At 42.4% G+C, this 22,332-nt stretch overlaps 1 protein-coding gene across 2 annotated transcripts in view; it reads right to left on the bottom strand.

The window, feature by feature from the left end:
- nrp2a (neuropilin 2a) overlaps positions 1 to 22,332 on the bottom strand; it is an 82,662-nt gene that overhangs the window by 17,601 nt on the left and 42,729 nt on the right. For both annotated transcript variants that reach the window (XM_088606617.1, XM_088606616.1), the window contains exons 8-12: positions 17,535 to 17,679; positions 14,759 to 15,102; positions 13,534 to 13,678; positions 6,681 to 6,794; positions 4,720 to 4,884 (exon numbers count right to left, since the gene is read on the bottom strand). In XM_088606617.1, the coding sequence (XP_088462743.1) occupies positions 4,720 to 4,884; positions 6,681 to 6,794; positions 13,534 to 13,678; positions 14,759 to 15,102; positions 17,535 to 17,679 (913 nt within the window). The remainder of the gene's footprint in view (positions 1 to 4,719; positions 4,885 to 6,680; positions 6,795 to 13,533; positions 13,679 to 14,758; positions 15,103 to 17,534; positions 17,680 to 22,332) is intronic.

The raw sequence follows: 22,332 nt of genomic DNA, 5'->3' as shown, positions 1-22,332 counted from the left end.
TAAAAAATATCTGCTCAGCTGAGACGTGCACAGGGAATCCTTTTCAGAGGCACAACGTCTCCAGGAAGCACCTGTTACTCTGTTTCCTCTGGCATATTAAAATAACTACTGTACTTTGCGAATGTATTTCTATATCGCGACTGATGGAAAAACCTTAATATCGGTCAAATCACGTGCTTCATCCTGAAGCCTGATGCTGTGTTTAAAAATATCGAAAACCGACATATGTAAGCAACATCCAAAACGAGTGTCTCTTTGTGGTTTTGTGATAAAAGCACTTAAAATGAAGCTGTGTTAAAAATGTGGGCGACTTAAAATGAAGCTGGTAAAAATGTATGTTAAAAATAAACAACGTAAGGTGCTTTCTAAGGCTGCCCTTTTCACCTGCTTTAAGTTTACATAGTGTATTAAGGTAAACATTGATTGACATACTGTACAGAACAAGTGTGTTAACGAAACAATACCCAGCCATTCAGTAATTAGGGCCTGGTAACAGGACTAGACCCTGTCAAAAAGAATCACGCCTGCACTGCCTGGTTTGAAACAGTAACAGCTTGTGGACAACAATCTGAAAAATGTGGGCGGACAAGAAAAAAGACTAAAACAAAATCTTCTGGAGCTTGTTCAAGTATAAGACAGTTTCAATTTCACATCGCTAGGCTCTCATGGAAAAATGACAGGGTTCTGAAAAGCAGGGTTGAAAGCAAAATAAAATGTTTCGCAGGTGAGGGCTGCCTGTTTTTTTTTTTCCCCGTAGGGTTAAGGGACAAAAATAACTGCTTTTATTTTGTACTGACACACGAGTATCCTCAACACCAACGATTACAATGCTCAAAAACAAAAATCGGAATTATTTCTTGCCCACTGAGCATTTTTATTGTATTTCCTATAAGGTGACATTGGCATTTTTAGTCATGGCTTTCAGTGCATGCTTTCGACAATGGTTACAAACTATTTAGCTTTTTTTCCCTCTATTTAGACTTGCCTGCTCATTGTTGGAATGTGCACTACAGCAGTTTCAAGATTGTATTAACTGAGCAAAAAAGTAGCTTTGTGGATTTTCCCATGTGGCATTTGGGGAGTCAAAGGCAAAATTAATTGAGGTTTTAATGTGGTATTTTATACATCCATCTATTTTCTAACCACTTCATCCGATTCAAGGTTGCAGGGGAGTCTAACCCAGCAATCGATGGATGCAAGACTGGGCACACCCTGGAGAGGGTGCCAGTGTATACACGCAGACACAGTCAAGCGCACATTCATATTAGGGCCAATTTTCCCAGAAGCCAATTAACCGTCCAGCATGTCTTTAGTCAGAGGAAACAAGAGCACCAAGAGGATGCAAACATGAGAAGAACATACACACAGATACTCTAGCACCGCAGGTCCGGAAATGAAACTAGGGCCCCAGCGCTAACCGCTGCACCGCTGTACTGCCCATTATATACATTATGTGATAAATATCAATAATTACTTGGACTTTTCTGGAAACATTAAAAGCAATCTTGCTCAATATGTTCCATATGGCAATTAGCCTGTTTGCAGTTATTGCTACCAAACATCGCTAGTATCAATTACTAAATCTAAATGCAAACTAAATGGGAGTTTTAAACAGACGTTCAGGAGGAGGTCGAAGCCTAGTCTCACCCACGTCCGCCTACCTACAAATAAATCTCGCGGTTCTTTGCAAACCCTCCCTCCACCCTGTCTTGACCCTCCCAGCAGCTCACTGGCTCATTCCTCGTGTAGGTGGAGGGTTCCTACAGCCTGTCATTCCTCTCAGCCAGGTGGGATAAAAATTGCACCTCTTCTCCGCCTTAATTAGGGTTTTCATCGACCTACTAAAATAGAGTTGAAGCAGGATGTGAAAGCCATTGAGTCCACAACCTTTAAACATAAAACTGTGCTTTGATTGCATTTTTGTCCTTTCAAAGACGCAAAGACATGTCTTAATGGGATGTGTATTGCCTCTACAGGTTACCGAGCAAGGGCTCAAACAGGAGAAGACAAGCAACCAGTTAACAAGCAGCTTCACCCTATAGAGGAACAGACGCCGTAAGTGCTGAGAAAGCAGCCAGATCAGACCATTTTCTAAACAGACATTAAAGACTTATTATTGAGGTGGGGGGAGAGACAGAGTGAACAATTACAGAATCCCAGAGGAGGGGAAATGAAAAGTTCAGCCAGAAAGAAGAGAACGGGGCTCTTGCTTCCTGTGAAGGGTTATTATATTAATTAAACATCATCATGCTGCCAGGGACTGAGCTGGAATCTGGAGAAGCGCGTGGCAGACTCTCTTAACTGTGATCTGAGCCACTGTCACCAACAGGCACTGGGCTTCATTAGTCAGAGAAGAAATTACTTCTAAAAAAAAAAGTAGGCAACTCTGCCCTGAGAACAAGGAAGCGTAGCAGCGTGTCTTCTGGTAGACAAAATGCTCTGAAGCTCTTTCTTCCTTCCCCTTTTACAAAAGCAATTAAACGGTATGAGTTTGTCACAGCAAAAAAAAAAAGAGAAAAAGGTCAAGATGACCCACCTCCAAAATCTCTCGCTCGAACCTCTCGTCAAACTAGTGAAATTAAATATTTTTTGGTACAAATTACACAATACACGCACGCTCAAGAAAAACAGAGGCAGGGCAGGGCTTCATCTACAAAGACTCCCTGCTGGGAAGGAAAACTGGCAGCAGTGAAGAAAGAGGCATGGACAGTTCTCAGTAATGTTGGGCCAGGCTCCTACGCTCAAAGACCCAAAATGGCTGCCAGAACCATTTGAGAACAATAGCTCCGTTCTAACCCAGAACCCATAATGGGGAAAATAAAGATTCCACCAGCTGTATTCAAAGCAGCTTGTAGCCACGCCACCTCAGAAATTCCATCAGCAGAGATCTATGAATCCCTTATTAGACATAACTATAACCTCCAAGAGACCCCTTCAGGTGAAGAATGGCACCATTGGAAATAATATATAGGCATCCTTTCATCCAATATGCCTCTGTGAAAGCAATCCATGAAAAATGCACATGGTAGTTTTCCCCCTCTTTCAACTGTTTCACACTAATATCTTTGCTATTATCATTTAGCTTTCACCTTTTTGTTTACTACACTATGGTATCATAAAATCAGGTTTTATTGTGATGTTATTAAAGGTTGTCATGTACTATAAGAATTGACTACAGGGGATTATAATACCATTCCAGTCTAGAGTAATAAAGCACAGTAAAGGGACCAATGGAAAACAATGTACAAGCACAAAAACAAGACCGAAAAATGAAAACAAGTCAAATTTATACAAAATGCTAAGAATGTGATATTATCACAGATATTGACTAGTGCAAACTTACTTAAACCCAGTGCACTATACAAGTTAGTTGAAATGGGGCCTCTCCTGTCAATGGGACTGCATTTTGGAGAGTTATCATACCTCAGTCCTACAGTATGTAGACTAGGACTAATATGGAAAGGCATTTCTTCAAACATTGCAGGCGTTCATGTCTTTAAAGTACAGAAGACTTCACATGCCAAACTATGGAGTCTATTTCCATGTCATAATGTTTTCATCTTCCATGTTGTTTTGCAACATGCTTGTGCCATTCTTCTGCATGGCCTCGTGATTGGTAGAGGAATTATTCTAAAACACCATGGGAAACTAGTTGGCAATATTTACTTAGGTCCTGCAAAATCAAATGGAGCTATAAAGGCTTCTGCATGACCATCTATGTTATCGCACACTGTCGTGTTGGTGCCTGCACTGCTCTGTGCTTGCTGTTTTCTGGCTGCTGTACTATCTGTGTCAAGACTCTGAAAGTTGTTGTCACCGAAAATAGAGAAAAATGAGGTCCAGAAGTGGAGCATAATTGCTCATCAGTTACATTAATAGTTATGCTCCAATCCTATTTTCAAGAGTCTTATCTAGGCTTGACCTCTGGAGACCAGACCCAGCTCTGATCAGCCGGTTTATTTGAACTATAATCTTTATAATCCTTATCAGCATATAACTTAAAAACAAACAAGTAGTTCCGATAAATGAATTGCAATAATACTGTTCTCTTTCTATAAACGCTGCTCGTTAGGAAAATGTTTCGGCCTCAGATAAATAAAAGGAAAACCTAGATATGCTGGCTGAGGACACCATTTTGCATGTTGGGAATTAAGGAATAAATGCCAAAGAAGGACACGACTGTTTCCCCCTTGTTTTTTTCAAGTTTCAGTCATAAGTCATTTTAGCAGATGTTAGCGAAAGAGATTTACAGTAACCAAGGGGTAAAGCACAGATCACCTCCCGCTACTGCAGCTCGGCTAACTGTAACAGCGCTGTGATTTTATCACTCAAGTGCACGTGTCGGTTAAGTGACTTGCTAAGGGCAGCTTGCACCAAGCCATTGCCTAAACTGTGAGTGAAACTACTGGTCAAGTCCTTTTCTTTAAGTAGCCAACCACCTACTCCATGGAAAGGAAGAGCTCCGGCCTGCATTGGATTCACCATTATACAATACGGAAGGGTAGGATGAGGAGGGAACAAAGCTATAGGATGTGGTTTTACAGGAGTACCCCATGTTTGTTGTTTCTAGTTTCTCTGACCGTCGCACGTGATGAAGTAAGTTAGTTGGAGCTTTGACTGGGCAAGGAGCAGCACGCTTCCTTCTTGGGGGATGTTTACTCTCTGTGGAGCCTGAGCCTTTCACCCAGGGTGACCACCGGCGGTCGGCACCCCACTCACCGTCTGACCCCAGGAAGAGGTCCTGGCTGGGACCCAGGCCGAGAGTACCACTGCCGCTGTGCAGAGACCAGTTGAAGTCGGACACGGGGTCGTGAGTCCAGCCACAGAGGTTTTGCTCAAAATCGCAGAGGGAGTTTCCACTGGAGGCTGCGGTGGTCGCTGGGACTGTAAGTAACAGTGAGGGAGATGCAGGCACACACACACACACAGACACAGAGGGGAGAGAGAGAGAAAAAAAAAACATCTTTTAGAGACATTACCCCCGGAATAATTAGTGATCTGCGGAACGTTAATGAAATCCAGACGACATTAAAAAAAGACTCATGGGAACTGTTTTCTTTCTAGATTATTTCCAGTCCTGAATGTCACTTTGAAACAGATGGGAAGGAAACAAACATTAGGAGCAAAAGGAGCAACCAGGCCTAAAGGTGTTAGCTCTATAGCTTTGTAGCACTGAACTACAGAAACAGATGTCACAAGCTCTTTAATAACAAGAAGGCCTGAAGCTCTCCCTGTATCATTTGAATTCATCACCTTCTGGCTTCATAAACAGCCCACTTAGAGCCAACCTATATCAGCCAAGAGACAATGAGGAACATCATCTGCCTATTTTCGAAGGCTTGCAGCATAACACTTGAATGTCTAGGATCATGTAATAATAGACTCCTTCCATTAAAAAAAAAAATAAAGCAAAGGATATATACACTGAATGGATTTGATTTGCTTTCAGAGTGAGCTGGAGCACTTGCTTTTTCTAGCTCAAATTTTAAGCCTGTCTGAAATAAGATTTGATGCACTGTTTCCAAAATGAAATTTCTGCCTTCCGGCGCTTCTCTGAGCCTGGTGTATAAACAACAGACTCCTGAGTGGCTTGTCTTCTCCAGGTCCTGCACTGTGCACAAGACCAAGCTATCCTATGCTGATGGGTTTGAGACTGCTCTGTTATGTGTCTGGCATTTTGCCCATGTTTTGTATAACACATCCCTACTACAGTAATGTCGCTTGTAACCTTATCATGGAAGGGAGGACAGTGCATCTTCAATATGTGTGTGGTTTAGTTTCAAACCCAAACAGACCGACAGGTTAGCTGAAAAGGAGTAGGTGCCACATACTCGTATTGGGATCGTTTTCTTCCCCTTCAATTTCAGAAAAAGTCTCAGAAAGTGCTACTGCCCAACAAGGCTACCCCACCTCCCCCCTCTCCTTGTCCAGTCTTTCACTGTCAGTAAGCAGGCAGGTATTGATTGGGTGAAGTGACATCAATCAGGAACTCCCTCCCTGTTAAGACTCTCTAATAATGGAGGGCAGGTGATCAATTGTGACGCTATGGCAGGAAAAGACATCCACTTGTCCATTGTGATGCACTCCCTTTTCTGCCCCGTGACCCCCCTGCTGGGGTCATGCAGTGACGTGACTCTCATTTACCCAACAGGATACTCCCAATGAATAAACAGCCTGACAATAAACACTGAGCACAGCAGAACAGCAAAAGCAGTCCCAGCGCACAACCCATGGATCCATGTCAGGTTTTCTGGGCTGCCGATGGGAAATGCTGCTTCCCATGCAGAAGCAAAAGAATGGCCATCAGAGACCACTCTTGAGCGCTGCCCAGAAAGCTTTCGAAATGGGGTTTATTTCACGAAACGACTGCAGGCTACTACACAATCAGGTGCGATTCCAGTATAAAGTGCCTTTGGTGATTGCAGTTGTACTATATGGGATCCTTCAAGACACAGCCTGAAAGGGTTTCTTGGATTAGCAATCAGCAAGCAACCAATTGAACTAGATTGGTTCTAATTTGTGACCTTCCTAGTGTCCTTAATTTATTGGCACAGAAACTGAGAGAATCCTGCGTCACTGGACGTATTCAAACATACAGCTCTTAAATGTTCAATGATATTATGTTTAGATGGAAAGTGGGAGCTAACTTCAACACAGCATGCTTGACACTGCAGGCTCACCTTGGCTGTCTTTTGAGCACCGTGACGGATCTCCTACACATGGTGCCTGGACCGTGGTGGTGTGGTTTTCTCTGTGGACAGTGGGTGTGGCCATGTCAGTGATGGAGGTAGGTTCTGTGAAGAAAGGAAAATTGAGATTACCACTTAAATAGGAAAATAGGAAGAATTCTATAGGAAAAGGATATTATGAGCAAGTTTACATTCATACAGATTATGCAGCAGAGGTGACACTGGGACAATTCTGTAGGAAGTAGCCATTTTGGCTCAGTATCTACTCTTGGTTTACATATGAGCCAAAATGGCTACATCCTACGGAATCCTCTTAGGGACAATTCAACAACATAGTTTAATCAGGATTGTACACATTGTTTACTCAGGTAGTTACATACTGTATCCCTATCCCTGTAAGTCTATTTTATTCCCTTTAACTTAAATTTAAACAGTTGTGAAAGTTAAATACTACCATTTGATGTGTATTGGCATTCATCACAAGCTCCTCAATATTCACAAAGGATGAATATCTAAAAGCAAAGTAGGCATGAAAAGATATACTGAAATAAACATTGTGGGTCAACAAAACCAAACTGCAGCTCCTTATTCATAGAGTTAAAACATTTTTTTCTTTTCTCAGAAGCAGAAATCACCTCTTTCTTAAATTCATAAAAACACAATCCATATTTCACAGCAAAACCAAGATTTTGTAGTCTGTAGACTCTCCACTCCTTTATCTCCCCCCCCATTCTGAACAAATGGAAAACTACTCAAAAGAATATGTCATTCATCGGTGGGTTTAAAGAACACTGACCAGGGTTAGAAGTTATGAGCAAAAAAGGAAAACTCTATGAGGAGGAAATTGTTCTTCCAGTGATGTCAAAAAAATCAAAGACTCTTTGAAGGCACCCTTGAGGAACACGCTACACCATCCTGACATTCATAATCTGCCTTCTCAGTTACAATAAATTACATTAAATAAAAAGCTGCAATATTGTTCTTAAACTTTGACTCTGTACTTAAAATGCTTTCTTTCAAAATACCTTAGTGCAATGTATGGTAGTTGGCATTTTTAACCTCTTCTTCATTTGTTATTGCTAAAAGTATCAGGTATTATACGTTTTGGGTAGGATACCTCCTAAGAATTAGGAGATGCTGCTAAAAGGAGCCAAAGATCATTTAAAAGTGGTGCTGATCCTTAAGATGAGCATGGCTCAATCGCAGATAACCATTAAACCTAAACGGATCACTTAGGCTGGAGACCATCGGCAACTTCTTTCCTAGTTTCAGGGCAGTTACAGTATCTCGGAGAAAGTTGGGCTAATGACATGATTAACGGGGGGGGGGGAAGAGAGAATTTTAACAATCTAATTAGCGGGATCAGAGAATGCTAATTTGGAAGTAATTGGCAAAAATGTGAAAGGAACTGCAATCAAAAAATCATCTTAGGCGAAACATAAAAAGAGAAACCATAAAAACACTGCTGGCAATATTTTGACATTAAAATGTATTAATGCCATGCCCTTTAGAGACACAATTAACCCTCTTGGAGGCCACATTGCAGTGCTGTGTAAGAGGCAGAGTGCACTGTCTGCTCCACTCCACTTGAAGATTGACATTACCATTCCATACAAAATTAATGTAAGATAGGGCGTTTAACATAAAATAAGACACGATTAGTATTAATTTGAACTTTTTCGCTCTCCGATTTAAAGGTCAGCTGTTGTCACAGAGTAAACAATCTGACCTTTCGCAGCATTTAGCACGCTGGTCCGATGTCACCCGCCTGCAACTGAGAGCAACCGAACGCAGAGGAATGAGGGAACTACGGGTCTACCTTCCTGGGTGCGTCATTATGACATTTCCTTCAAGGAATTCAGAGGGCCCTCTCAGCACGTTTTTTTTAAAAGTTGCCCTAAAGTTAATGTTTTTTCTCTGAGAAGTGCCGTCTCAAGTGGTTTAAAAGGTCTAGAAGTAGGATACAAAATGAGATTCTGGGCTCTGTCTGTTGTAATTTAATGCCGTTAACAGGGGAATTCTTAAGTCCTGTATTAGCTTTGGCAGGCCAGAAAACCTCAGAATTGTTCCATTTTCCCACATGCTTCTCTGTTAAGAGATCCTATCTGTTGCAGGGTTGAACAGTGATTGGTGCCTTACAAAGAATGTATCATGTGAGCAAATTTAAGTATTATTGGGTTTAAGAATCACCGGGTTAATAACTGGATCATTTAAAACCCCAAATACCAGCAGTTCTACAATCCCTCAAAATCCTATCCAGCTTGAATGGCTTTCACAGACTGACTGTTATTTATTTAAATTCCAGTTCCTATCCTCACGCAGGTAAAAACTACACATTGGGATTAAAACTTGAGTTAACATCAGATTTGCAACTGCATTTAATTTCATTGAGAATGCAAATAATGCCGTTTGCAGAGGACTGAACATTTGTCGGATAGCTAACTTCTATCCGGGCGGAGTGGTGGCACTACGGCTAAGGATCTGCGCCTGCGCCTGTGGTTCAAATCCCGCGGCCAGCAGAGGAATCCTACTCCGTTGGGCCCCTGAGCAAGGCCCTTAACCCCAGGTATTCCAGGGGCGCTGTACAATGGCTGACCCTGCGCTCTGACCCCAAGCTTCTCTCCCTGTCTGTGTGTCTGTGTCTCACAGACAGCAAGTTGGGGTATGCGAAAAGACAAATTCCTAATGCAAGAAATTGTATATGGTCAATAAAGTGATCTCCTCTGCAGAAAAACGATTGAAGGAGCTTCTACCGAGCAGTTGCCAATTTCAAAGTCCGTGTACTGGTGTATTGGAGAAAGGCAATTGGAAACACATGTTGTTTGCTATAAACAAAACAGCTGCCAGCAGACTGAGGCCTCACTACCTCTGCATCAGAGTCCAACGCCTGTTGGAAGCTGTCTGGAATTTTGACTGCAAAGCTACTGACGCAGCAATTTCTTCCAGAGGAGGTAAAAAAAAGTGAAAAATATCTTTAATTATGTAAAGAGTCTTTCAGTAAAGCTTTCTCTGGCACAATACTGATTCTTCATATAATATCTGGCCTCATCCAGCTTTGAAAAAGCAAGGTCCGGGAACAAGTAATAGCTTTGTTTTAAGGGCCTGTTGTGATATGAGCATTAAGCAAGAATGAACAGACTGGAGGCTAAATGTTGAGGAATAAGACATTATCCATGGGGTCCCGAGTTTAATGATGTACATTTAAAATGTGTTAATTACATACATATACAAACAATATATAAAAACACTTATTGACAATAAAATTGTCAGTGTTCCATTAAAAAAAACAGATGCCCTTCGGGTAGTATCCAGAGAGAACTACTGTATAATAATAACAGCCTTCAGTAAACATTGAGCTGGTTTTTTTTAATTGACTGAAATGAAATGCGAGACGGAGTAATTAAAATAATATGTGGTGTTTTCAATTCATTTGTGCTAAATCTAAATCTCGGTGCCACTGGGACAACACTTGTCCCATCCTGCATTGGTGAAACCTGTAAAAACAAAACCTGCTTGAGCGTCAGTTAAGCCAATAAATAAAGTCAGGAGTTCATGGAAAGCCAGGTATTTCATAGAGATGCAGACTGAACAAACAGGGAAATATAAAACAAAAGTGAGTGTTATTTGTAAGATAAAATATAAGGTTAAAAGGGGATGTAAAAATGGCTATTATATATAAACTTGGAATAGTGTGTGTGTGAAAAAAGATAACAGTCCACAACTGCTCTAACTCAAAGGAAGAGTGGTCCTTTGGCATCCATTATCTCATTACTACCACGTCTTCTACTGGTACTTCTATTTCTGCTACTGCCACCACTGCTAATACCAATACTGCCTGGCTGGAACCTTCACTTGCTCTCCCATCCTCAGTCATTCTCCTATGTTTCTTTCCTGTGGCAGAGCAAGTTGCCTATGATGATTAGGACTGCACCATCTGTGACCGACTTCCTCAGATCTCAGCTGCTCAACCAAAAGCTCTAAATCCTGCAATCTATCTCCGTGCCTCGACAGCCTGTGAGTCGTCATGGCCAGCATTTCCTCCTTGTGATGCTGCTGACTTTTTCCATCTTGCCATGACAATTCCCAGCCTTCCCCCCCCCGCCCCCCCCCACTATTGCGAAGACTTTAATCTCTGTTCTCCACTCTTTCTAAACAAGACCCCGTTTTAACTGGGGAAACAGCTCAACTCAAGAGTGATTTGGCAAGTACATTTGGATTTTTTTGCCCACCAATATTAGCCAACCTGCTACAGAGTATTTGAAATGTACTGACTGTATATTTGCTTTAATAAGGATCCAAGTGCCTTCTCAGTTCATGTACTGCACTACAGTGCATTTTTGTGTCATATTTGTCTTAACTTTAAGTTACCTTTAGCATCGGCCAAGAAAATTAAATCATTCAGCAGAAAGCGTATATCACATTTCTTCTTAAACTGAGCATATACAGTACTGAATAAAAATAAGCTACTTTTTTATGCGCAGCAGGTTCATTCTAAAAGAACTGAGAAAAGAAGGAACAGTCAATATCGTGAATGTTGAATTTCTTTAACTCGTAAGCGATAGTGTCGAGACGATTTATTTTTTCAAGATAACCTGAGTCACAATGTGAAAGAGGAACGATATTTACACAACATGGATATCTCTGCTCTCTCAAGAGTGTCTGAACTGTGTCCTACAAAGTCAGCTAAACAGATCCATATGTGAGCAAACTTCAAAGGCACAAGTGGCGGATCGTCTTTAAATATGTGATGTGCATTCAGAAGGTATGATTATGAGCGTGCCTATCTGGTTGCAAACCCCCTTGAAGTAAATTATCCTAAAGATATTATTAGAGTAAACTAGAGACTGGAGGAAGGGATTTTGAGCACGAGCCAGACTCTGATATACAGGTCTTTACCTGGAAACCAGCCACGGCGTATTATTAATGGATTATTCTGTTCTGTGCACGTCGTTATTCTGGAGCTTAATCAACAAGAGCCTGGCTTGGCACCGCAGCTAAAATTATTACATTCTATGCTTTAAGAGCTCGTCTTACCATTCCATTACTTAAAGGGAATATCATCCAGGAGCACAGCAAATATTAGCACTAGTGCTCCCTGACAGCTGAAGATATGCATCTGCCCGAGCACAGCGTTTGAAAGTCATCAGGTTGGGTTCTTCTGCTTATACAGTGAATTCCTATAAATCCTGCAGTCTATCTGCCTGTGGTTTATAACAGCTCACTCGTGGGGTGCGTGGGAACTCACTTTTGTGTATTTATTGCCTGAAACTCTGTTTATTTACTGAAAACGTATTGAACAGTTTAATTGCAAGAAGGTGAAATCAGAAGGAAAGAGCCAAAAAGGACGAGCCAAAAGCCGTCCAAACTCGTAAACAGAACGTGAAAAGGCATCACTGGAGACCGGTAAGAGCTATGTTGTGCAGGGCTATATTTTTTCAGTTGAGTAAGACATTATTCTGGGAAGAGACAGCAGAAGAAGTACGTGACAGGCTCTAACCTGACTACATTTGACACTTTTTTTTAATTGTCGGACGCGGGGCACCCTAAGCAGGTCCTTTTTTCACGGCATTAGTATTTGTGGTTTGACTAGATTTGGCAGCAGATGTTTATCTGTGCAGTTAACGGAGATCTGATGTAGGGTCAAGTTTTTAAATTCCCTTCCTCGTAGAAAAAAACATTTTGCTCTGAGATATCATATACGCATATTTATGGATGCATGGTGTAGATAGACTGTTGTCGGCTTTTCATGGCGATTTCAGCTTGGGAATTACATAACTTCCCTTGAGGCTAGGCCAAGTGTCTCGCTCCTGTGCCGATCCCTTCCTAAAACACAGATCAGCCCTGATGTCCCATGCTTGGAAGCAGGCAAGACTGAGCAGGTCCCCCAGCTTGTGATAGAAAGCCAACAAGCCATGCAGTGTAACCAAGGGGCCACCTGTTTGGTTCGGAGAGTTCCCCACAGGCCAGTGGAGCTGGGCATACAGGGGGAGCTTGTGTGTGTTCTCGGCAGAGATTGATAACAGGCCTCATTCATTCCCCAGCTTCCTGCGATAGGAACTGTGAAAGCCCAGTTGTCTATAGATGTGGTTAAAAATTAAAAAAGCTGTCCCCCCCCACACACACACACACATCCCCAACATCTGGTGCACAGCCCTGGAATGAGCAATCACTGTATTCCCTGAACAGCTCGGCAGCCCAGTTTCTCAGGCCTGTGGCTTTATTGTCTGCTTGCATTTTAAAAACCATCAAAAACTCAAGCCATCACCTTCTTTTAAGCACAAATTTTTAAATGAATGGGAGACGTTTGCAATCAGCGCGGACGCAAAACCCAACAGACAGAACAAAACGTGCCACGGTGACTTTCAAGTCATTGTCAGCTTTATGTCACAGATCAAAGCCGAGCCGATACTCATGAAAGGATTTATGATACGTCATAACCTTTTCGGGTTTTTTTAGAGCCGCTAAAAACGGAGTTCCCTCTGATCTTGGATGCTCCATCCTCTAAATTCTCGCCTTCAAAAAAAAAATCAACCAGAGAAGAAAAAAAACCTCAAAGGATCTTGTCTTGTTGAAAAAACAATTTCCAGCCATGTGTCCACATATTTACCAGAATATTTAAAACATCAGAGACTTATTCAAAGGAAAAGGTTCATTCACATCTAAAAAAAATGCTTTTGAATTCCATGTTTCACAGAGTATTAGATTGAAGTCATCATGATCAACATCATGATGCATCCAACACTAGTTTGGCCATTGAAAATTGAGGAGAAAAAGAGAACTTAACATATTAGCATTGTAACATCCTGAGAAGGTATGTCACTGGAGGAATGAATATCAATCTTACCCAATGGATCACAGCCCACAATCTCCAGCCTCATTCCAATCCCAGCAGGGGACCATCTCTCTGGATAGATTCGGACATACTGAGCCATCACCTCTTCAAACCGCCGGATCTCTGGAGTGTCGTAGTTTGTGTTTCCTTCAAAGAGCTGGGCGCCACACAAAAACCAGTCAGCTCTGATATTTATGCACTCACCACATTATCAAGTTGCATTAGCAGGTGCTGTCATTTTTTTTTTCATTCTCCCACACACCAACTCAGCATGGAATTGACCATTCTTGAGCAAATCCATTTGCTGCTACAACCCTCAGGAACGTGATGTACTCACACGCTCTGAAATATGCCAGCCACTTCTTATGGCTACTGGGAGCTGCCAGTAGCAATGAAGGAGCTAAACAAAATCATGGGTTTGGTATCTGCAGCCCTCCCTAATCCTATCAGGAATTGTTCCCAGTACACACGTTCTAAACTTGACATCGGACAACAATGCTAAAAGACCAAAGAATTCTACACTGTCCAGATTTCAGCAGCATGCATAACTTCTGTAACACATTCAATGTCCTGAGCTCTCTGACTATTGCATGCCATGCTGATATATCAGTCATGCAATACCAGGATATACCAGTCAACTCAAACCCACTTAGATCTAGCAGCCTTAGGTATATTGCACCTGATTCCATGAGGAATCCTAGTATCTTAATTGAATGCAATACTTCCGTCATACACAGTAATCAAACATTCCAAGCAGGTGTGGAATGTGTAAGAGTTAATAATTTGAATAGCTAGCCACAACCTTTCATAGTAATTGTGCATGAAGGTACAAAGGCCTCTCTACCCTAGGTGGGGAAAGACTCAAGCTGTGCACAAGAAGATCAGAATTTAATGACCCTAGCAAAAGTGATAAAAATTCAATAATTCTAGCACACGTGTATTATGGCTCAGAAAAGCAGTCAGTTAAGAGGCAATGACAAAATAGGTGGTTGTGCCCATTAAACTGAAACAAAAGTCTAAAAGCAAAGTTTCTTGTAACCTATCAATCAGTTCACCTTTATCAATCTATGATCTATTTATCAATCAGTTCACCTTTACCATGAATAGTTGTTAACATGACAATGTGCCATGAAGGACACTATACCTATTGAAAAGCTTTACTCAAGGCTCTTGAAGACCACCTGGTTGCTCATTAAAAGAGAAACGGGGCACTCCGTCAGCCTCTGCAAGAGCTCACCTTGTGGTGCATGGTTCTTGGGTCGATAATGTAGTCCCAGTCCTTGCCATTCATGCTGTAAGCCACCCGGTACTTCCTGACAAAGGCGCGGTTTTCGGTGCTGCCCTCTCCTCCACGGGTCCCCTGGGTGATGACGCCCCTGACCATCTTGGGGAGTCCCAGGTCCACCTGCAGCCACTCCTCCCCGGCCAGTGGCTGTGAGGCTCTGGGGAACCACCCCGAGCGGCTGGCAACCAAACGGGCAGCACCGGGGGACCAGTGCATGTCCCGCGTCGAGGAGGCGGAGATCTGAGAGTCAGGGATGAGTCCCGAGAGCATGCCTTGCAAGTCGGAGCAGGGGGCATCTGTGCACGGATGAAAGAGAGAGGGGTCAGGAAAGCATGGCATGGGCATTGTATGCCAGCAGACCATGCTAGCCAGGGCCAGAGGTTATTGCTATTTAATGCACACGAAGTCTCACAATCAGTGACAACCTTTGAGAAAACTCCTGATAGGAACAATCGGTGAGGGTATGGAATGGCTATCAAGAAAAGAGTGAGCTATCAGCCTAAACTTCTCAAACACATCCCCACTAAGTACCCAGATTATTGTGCAAAGCATCACAGCGATCTGCTTTTCCAGTTACAGCACTCTAAACCCTACCCAGTTAGGCATCAAATTCTCCTGCACATTTGGTAAGGACAATGTATGTGTGTACATGCTTCTCATGTGCTTATCAGGTGGTGACAAACTTGCTCTGATAAATTCCCGTACATTAACCCTGAGAGTTGTTCAACAGCTGAAGGACACATATTTCCAGCTCAGAGTAACCCTGCATTCTTACAGTGGTTCTCGGTGTGACTAGCCAGCTGTCATTTCCCACAAAAGGACTCCAAGGCTGACTTGGGAACAGCTCACACAGGCAATATAGAAGCCTTCTTGTAGTACTTACAGTATGCAAAAAGACACCAGATTTTATTAAACTACTAGGCTAAAATCCAATTTATTTCTTTGGTTACTCTTTTCTAAAAGCCTTAAATTCATCATGAGTTCCTACTAATTAGTATCTCACTATATTCACATGTAAGGGGGGTGTTCTGCTTGTTCAGGTAACGGAAATGTTTAGCTGTAATTCATCTGATATTCCTCTATGTTCTTAAAAAAATGTTATTTTAATTATATATAAAGAAAATTAATCATACTCTAATAGATTCATACATTACTTAGATAACTTGGAACAGCACAGCATGATATAAGGGATTCTTTCAAAACACAGCAATTCCACTTATGTTTCGATGGAGAAATTGGAGCCCACCCAAAACAAATGGATATTTTCATTTCATTTTCGTAAAGCCATCTATCTTGGTATTTAAGTGATGGGTTTTGTGGGCAGTAGCAGGGTGATGGCTCCATGAATTCAAAGATAAAACCATCTGTGTTACAGAAAAGAGACCATGTCACTTACATATCAAATAACCCAGACCCGATCCAATATACGGCTTCCCTGTGAGGGCTATAACTCAGCAGGCAGAGGGGGGAAAAATTGATTGAGCAAATTACATCCCTGAGCTCTACTTGTAATGAATCTCTGAGAGCATGTTTTATCTGCTCTTTTATGGTGCTGTATGTGTCAAGGTTTTATGTTGGTGCACGAAGCTGGTTGGCATCTCTTTGGAGATAAAATTATCGCCGGACGGCAACATAACAAATAATCTGCAATGACTGAAGGATTCCCCACATGCCCCACTCCTGTTTGCTCACTCCTTAGCCTGTCCTGGCCTGGAGAAACAATGTGAACAGAGAATGAGGTGGCAGCCGGAGTAGAGGGCCTGCACTGGCCTTTTGGACTCTTACTGCATTTCAACAGAGTTTATAATGACAGTTTGGGAGGAATGACAACAGATCAATCAGACTCAGCTGTCAGGCTCCACCTCTGCAGTTGCCTCCATGTCACTCCTCACTCTACATGAGCCTCCTCATCCTATCGCCAGGAGGCTGGCGCTCAGCCAAGTGGGTGTAGACAAAATTTTGACTAAACACTCCATAATCCTTTCAGTACACTTAATTGTGTGTTGTTATTCCTGGTGAACTGTTAAAAAGATGTCACCCCTTCTGAACGCCACACTGGAAAACGTCAAACATCTTCACAAGTGATCCCTTGTTCCTCGAGACATCCCATGATTCTCATTTGCACTGTGTTTCAAATTGCCTTTCTTGAGTCATTCGCTGATGCACAATGGAGTCGCTCTCGAAACGCACTGTGGAGCGTTTCTTTTTGAAGCAGAGAGAACTGAAATACCCTGCATGACCTTCCCACGCTGACTCCACTGTCAGGAAGTGATGCATGATAACCTAGAGTTCATCTATTTCATATGTGCCAAAGGCCATTTCATGAGACAGTCAAGTGCCAAAGAAAAATGAAAGGACAGGTAAACACAGGTAGAAGTGTGGTTTTAGTAATGACATTTGAAAAAAGGTTGGAAGGGTTTTGCAAGGCCTTAACATATATGAGGCACATTAATCTTTTTTTGGTGGGCCACTTGAGCATAGAAATGACTTCAAAACACTTAATGCATGTTCCTCTCACACATTTATGGAGGTTGTAACAAAACCTCACATTTTGTATTCCATCATAAGAAATCACAGCTGTAGACAGACCCCAAATTGCTCTCACACCCCTGAACTGAATCTTCCTTTTTTAAATAAAACTGACAAGCCAGCAAACAGAAATCTGTCTTGGAATGTATGAGGAATTTAACTGGATCATGGGTCCATCACAGGCTTTCTGCACACATACCTGTGATCTGACATCCATAAAGTTCAAACCGGAGGGCGATTCCGTTCTCCCAAGTCTGGGGTCTGATCCGCACAAAGCGAGCCAACACCGGCTGGGGGATCCTGTTCAGAACCACTTCCGTGGGGTCTGTATTTGCATGGAACACCTGGGAAAGAAACACACCTCTGTTACAAATCACAGCACTGCTTTACACACCAATAGACACCACTCTGGAGAAATCTGGACCTCCCCCACCAGACGCCTCTTCTGATGAGAAATGATGGTGTAACTGGTGGGGGGGAGAAGCAAAAACTCCGGACAGCGGATCAAATCGAAAAGATAAATAAACCAAGCAATAAAATAACAGCAAAACCCAGCCAAGCTTCTCAGTAAAGAGCTCAGAAGAGTGAAAGAAAAAAACAAAACAAAAAAACAATAAGGCATGGCACATTCTGGCGGATGGTAAGTGACCCTTTTCACAGAAGTGGCTTGGGTTCCCCCGCTCTTTTCCTGACTTGGGAGTGTGCCTGTGGTTACTATTCCCCAGGAAACGGACAACCGGAGTCATGTCTGAGCGACGGGCAGACAAGATGACAAAGCCTGATAGCATCCTCTGCTTTTGTTTTCTTGCTCTCAAGAGGGAGAGACAGGGTTGAAAAGGAGGGAAAGGGAAGACGAGCTGCTCCGATGAACCAGGAGAATAGCTTTACTCTCTGGGGCCGTCACTCACGGTGACCAGCAAGGTGTCTGATAACAGTTGCCAGCTGGCAGAGTCTGCGACAGGGCCCGACTACTTGAGTGGAAGAGCCGGAGGGGGTCTGGAAACCTTTTTTTCCCCCCACTTAATGCAGGCCCACTTTCAAAGCCCAGGCTAGAGTTTCTGCTGAAACTGAGCCTGAGCGACGAGGAAGGGGCGGCGACGGCGCAAACAAAAGGCCACAAAAGGAACGTCCTCTTCTGAAGAGCACACAGGTGGTGGAAGCCTGCCGGAAAATCCGACGGGATAGTTTCCGTAACGTACGCTGGTGGGGATTATGCCTCTGTCAACCACAGCTCCTCGATGAATGAGTGAGCACTCTTCCGTTTGTCCTTCCACGCAGTGTTCCTGCTTGTCTGCTTGCCACCAGGTTTGTAGCTCCCTCTGCTTTGTGGGAAGACAGCAAATCTGCTTCAAATGCTTTGCTTCCAATGTGCTCCTCTCACACGGGGTCACGCACACTAAAGACGTTTTTTTTTACAATGCTTGGCAGCCCTTCTCTCTCATCTTTTCTTTTCCCAGTCGACATAAGGATCAGTTTACTACACAGCGTAACTGAAGCAGACAGAAATAAAAGGAAGTACCTGGATGTTATTCAGTGGAAAGGGAAATGGGTTTTGTTTTTTTTTACATTTTCCAGTAGTAGCTGCTTCCAGGGATTTATTCAACTCAGATGCAACATGTAGGCTTATCCCTGAGACGAGGTTTTAGATAGATCCAGCGAATGTTCCCTCCAAAACTGCACCCTTCTTCAATGAAGATCAAGAAACCCAGAAGATCAGAGGGGAATAACAAAGACTTGAATGGATCTGAAGGACACAGTCTTTAAATGTCCCGGTGGAATCATAACTAAATGAAACTCCTAACCCCAACCTAAAAACACCCTTTACCAGAGCCCTGCCATATCAGCATCCATAAACGTCAACCAGTGCAAGCAAAGCAGCAGGTAGCCGAATGTGGCCTACATTTATGAAGGTTTTATAGAGGTTGGGAAAGTGGCAGGACTGGGGTACCCCTTCGAAAAATGTCTTTTCAACAGTAAAAATAACACAAAAGGCAAGTACCTTCCAGCTCCATCCCCCTCTTATTACTTACATCCTCTGACCCCCCTGACAGTGTTACAAGTTATCAGGCAAAACCTTTAAAAAACACCCCATTACGACACAGGGAGAGAGGAGAGAAGATGCACTATTGCCAGAGAGCTGATGCTGAATCAATACTTGCCACATGGTTACAATGCTTGCTAAGCACAAGCTGCTCAGACTTAATTATACTGTTGCTCTAAATAAGCCAGCCTTTTCTCTATGTGAATGTAAACAGACATACCTGACAGCTGAACATGGAAATGTTTATCGTGGTTAATATTTAACAAGGGTCAAGGACTCATCTATCCACAGGGTGCTGTTGTAGAGGGAAAGGTTAACAATATTTCACTGGAGTTGTCTACGAACTTGTCTCTGGAATAAACCTACATGTCACGTACACGTTACACAAGCCCCTGAACAGAGTCACGGCAGAAAACCCAGAACACGCTGTCTTCCTCACGTATTCACACAAGGCACAGCGAGGCTAACTGGCACAGCACTGAGGAAAGACACTTAAAAGCCATCTGCCTGTAAAGAGCTCAACAGTGTGGGATGTCTCTAGATTAATGCCTGAGTTGCCAGTTACCTTAAAACCAGTTCCATTTGTCGCATGTTTTTATATCCAATTTAATTTTTTCTGTGGTGGTGATCTATGGCCCCTCTCTTGCAATTATCTGTGCATTAGTACTTTATTCATAACAATGATAAATAAAAACACCCCAAATAAATAAAATGAAGTTTGTAATTGTGAGAATTTTTAGTCCACAAGACAAGGTTTCACAGCTCCCTTTCTTTTTCTCTGTTTTTTCAGTTTCTTTTTTTAGGCTTTTTTTTGTCCATTCAGTTCCACCCAACTGCGGAGCTTTACAAACTGCTCTTTTTATTTTACACATTTTATATCTCAGACTTTCCTCTCCAGAAATATGCATAAAGGAAATATAATAAGATATGATACCTTACTCGGTTTGAGATTAAACGGGCACAGCATTAAAACCTAGAGAACACTATAACAGCTCATCAAAAAAATATAAGATGTTCGGCATGTGCCGAGTTATAATTATATAAAGTGCCCCTCGGGGCCTACAATTTGCCTGCAAAACAAATGTAATTTCCCCTGACATTCCTCTTTTGAATAACACACAACGCTGAGCAGTTACAGGTGCCACTGACTTTAGTTACACTAAACAGCTCTGTCATGTCTGGGCCTCTTTGAGAACAGAAGAACAAACAACAAACTAACTTATAAGCTCACAGTGTTGTGGATGTGCATGCACATAAAAAATACACTGTATATGCATGTGTTTCCTGTTTACTGAAAAGACGGCGTCTCTTGGCCTCATAAATAAATGTGGACAGACAGGACACATGCTATACGTACAGAATAGACATTAATGACATAATTCCAAAGAAGCGAATTATGGGCTGTCAAATATCTGAATGGTTACAGCGCTTTTGACAGTTTTTGCCCTCTGTGTACACATAATAGATGGCACACCAAGGCCGAAGTCTTGTGTGGGGTGTAAGTCAAACTTAGCCCCACATCCTGCCTGATTTCTGTGTCCCCATGGTAAAGCACACATCTGTCTGTGGGCCTCAATTTACACACAACCTGGCCTGTGCAGTCTTTAAAGAAGACGGATATAGCCATCGGCTTTTTTTTTTTTAGTGATATGTATCCAAAGCACAAAGGGCTCAAAACATGTCAGGCATGGGTTGCATTAACATTGCCATCTTTGAACTTTTTTTCCCTGCATTTTATCACTCCTTGCTCCACAACATTGTCAGCTCGTGGATATTTCTGGGTTCTTGGCGGAAGTCTGTAAACTGCTATACTTCTTAAGTCTCGTCTCTTAAGCCTAGACAGTAAAGCCTTAAATAATTCGCACTCGGGGCTGGAATTATTTACAGAGGCCTTGTCATCTCATTATTCATCCCACTAAGCTGGAATTCCAGAAAAGACTAATCATGATTTGGGGAATAGTACGAGGTTTAGCAGTCAGGCGGGACAAGCTGGTGCGCATTATCCAAATTGCGGATGTTTCCTCGTTTCGAGGAGTGAACTGGATGTTTTTCACAGGCAGTTCACACGTGCAGCTCAAGGGTCAGCTTCAGCATGGGCCAAACGCTTGAAGGGAAGTCGAGGTCCCCACCAAGAAAATCTTTACTTCCATTAGTTTCTAGAACATTCCGGCTGAGTGGCTGGGGGCTGGTTTCTGGTGTGATATGTACAGAAACATTTTAAATTTAACAGTGCAGGTGAGACAGGAAGTTTGAGTGGAAACCTTCAGGTCTTTGTAGCCCACTGCTGATAATAAGCACTTTCCACACATGTAGTCAAGCTTGTCAGACTAAAAAAGCAGAGACCTGTATTTTCGCATCAGGCACCTTAATTTTTGCCACATTTAAAAAAAAACACAGGCCATTGTTTTGTTGTATGTTATTTGTTTTCCTATGGTCGTGTCTTCACTGTACTTTGCAACCTTGGCGCATAGCAATACCATAATGTACTGGAGCAAACTATACAGTTCAACCAACATTATTCATTCTGCATAGAAATAAATGAACTGTTAAGAGATGGAGGATGCATCTTCCAACATAGAACTTCCTAGTTTTCCAAAATCATTTGCCCTTTTGGTAAAATAAATATGTTGGAGATTATGATGTCTCCATTTTGTGATTGGTGCTGTCACATAACGTTAGTTTAAAAACTGCAAATTGTAATATGGCATGGCGCTGTACATGTTTGGCTGTTGATCTTTTCTCCTAACAAGCAGGTTTCTCTTTTACTCCATGTCTCCAACCCAGAAACCTCAAGCATCAACCACAGAACCACAACTCGTCTTTGCCGGTTCACGACAGACTCGGTTGCTCCATAAAAAAAGCCACACCAAGCGGGATTATTTCAATCACACAGGTGACAGCAAGAACAGTCCTGTTTTTAGGAGGCAGGGAGCCAATTAAATAGTTTATATGAGCA

The sequence above is a fragment of the Lepisosteus platostomus genome, chromosome 14 (assembly GCF_059453375.1).
Source record: "Lepisosteus platostomus isolate fLepPlt1 chromosome 14, fLepPlt1.hap1, whole genome shotgun sequence".
NCBI lineage: Eukaryota > Metazoa > Chordata > Actinopteri > Semionotiformes > Lepisosteidae > Lepisosteus > Lepisosteus platostomus.
Note: the sequence above shows the minus strand (reverse complement) of the source record. Positions and strands in the feature narration are given on the sequence as shown.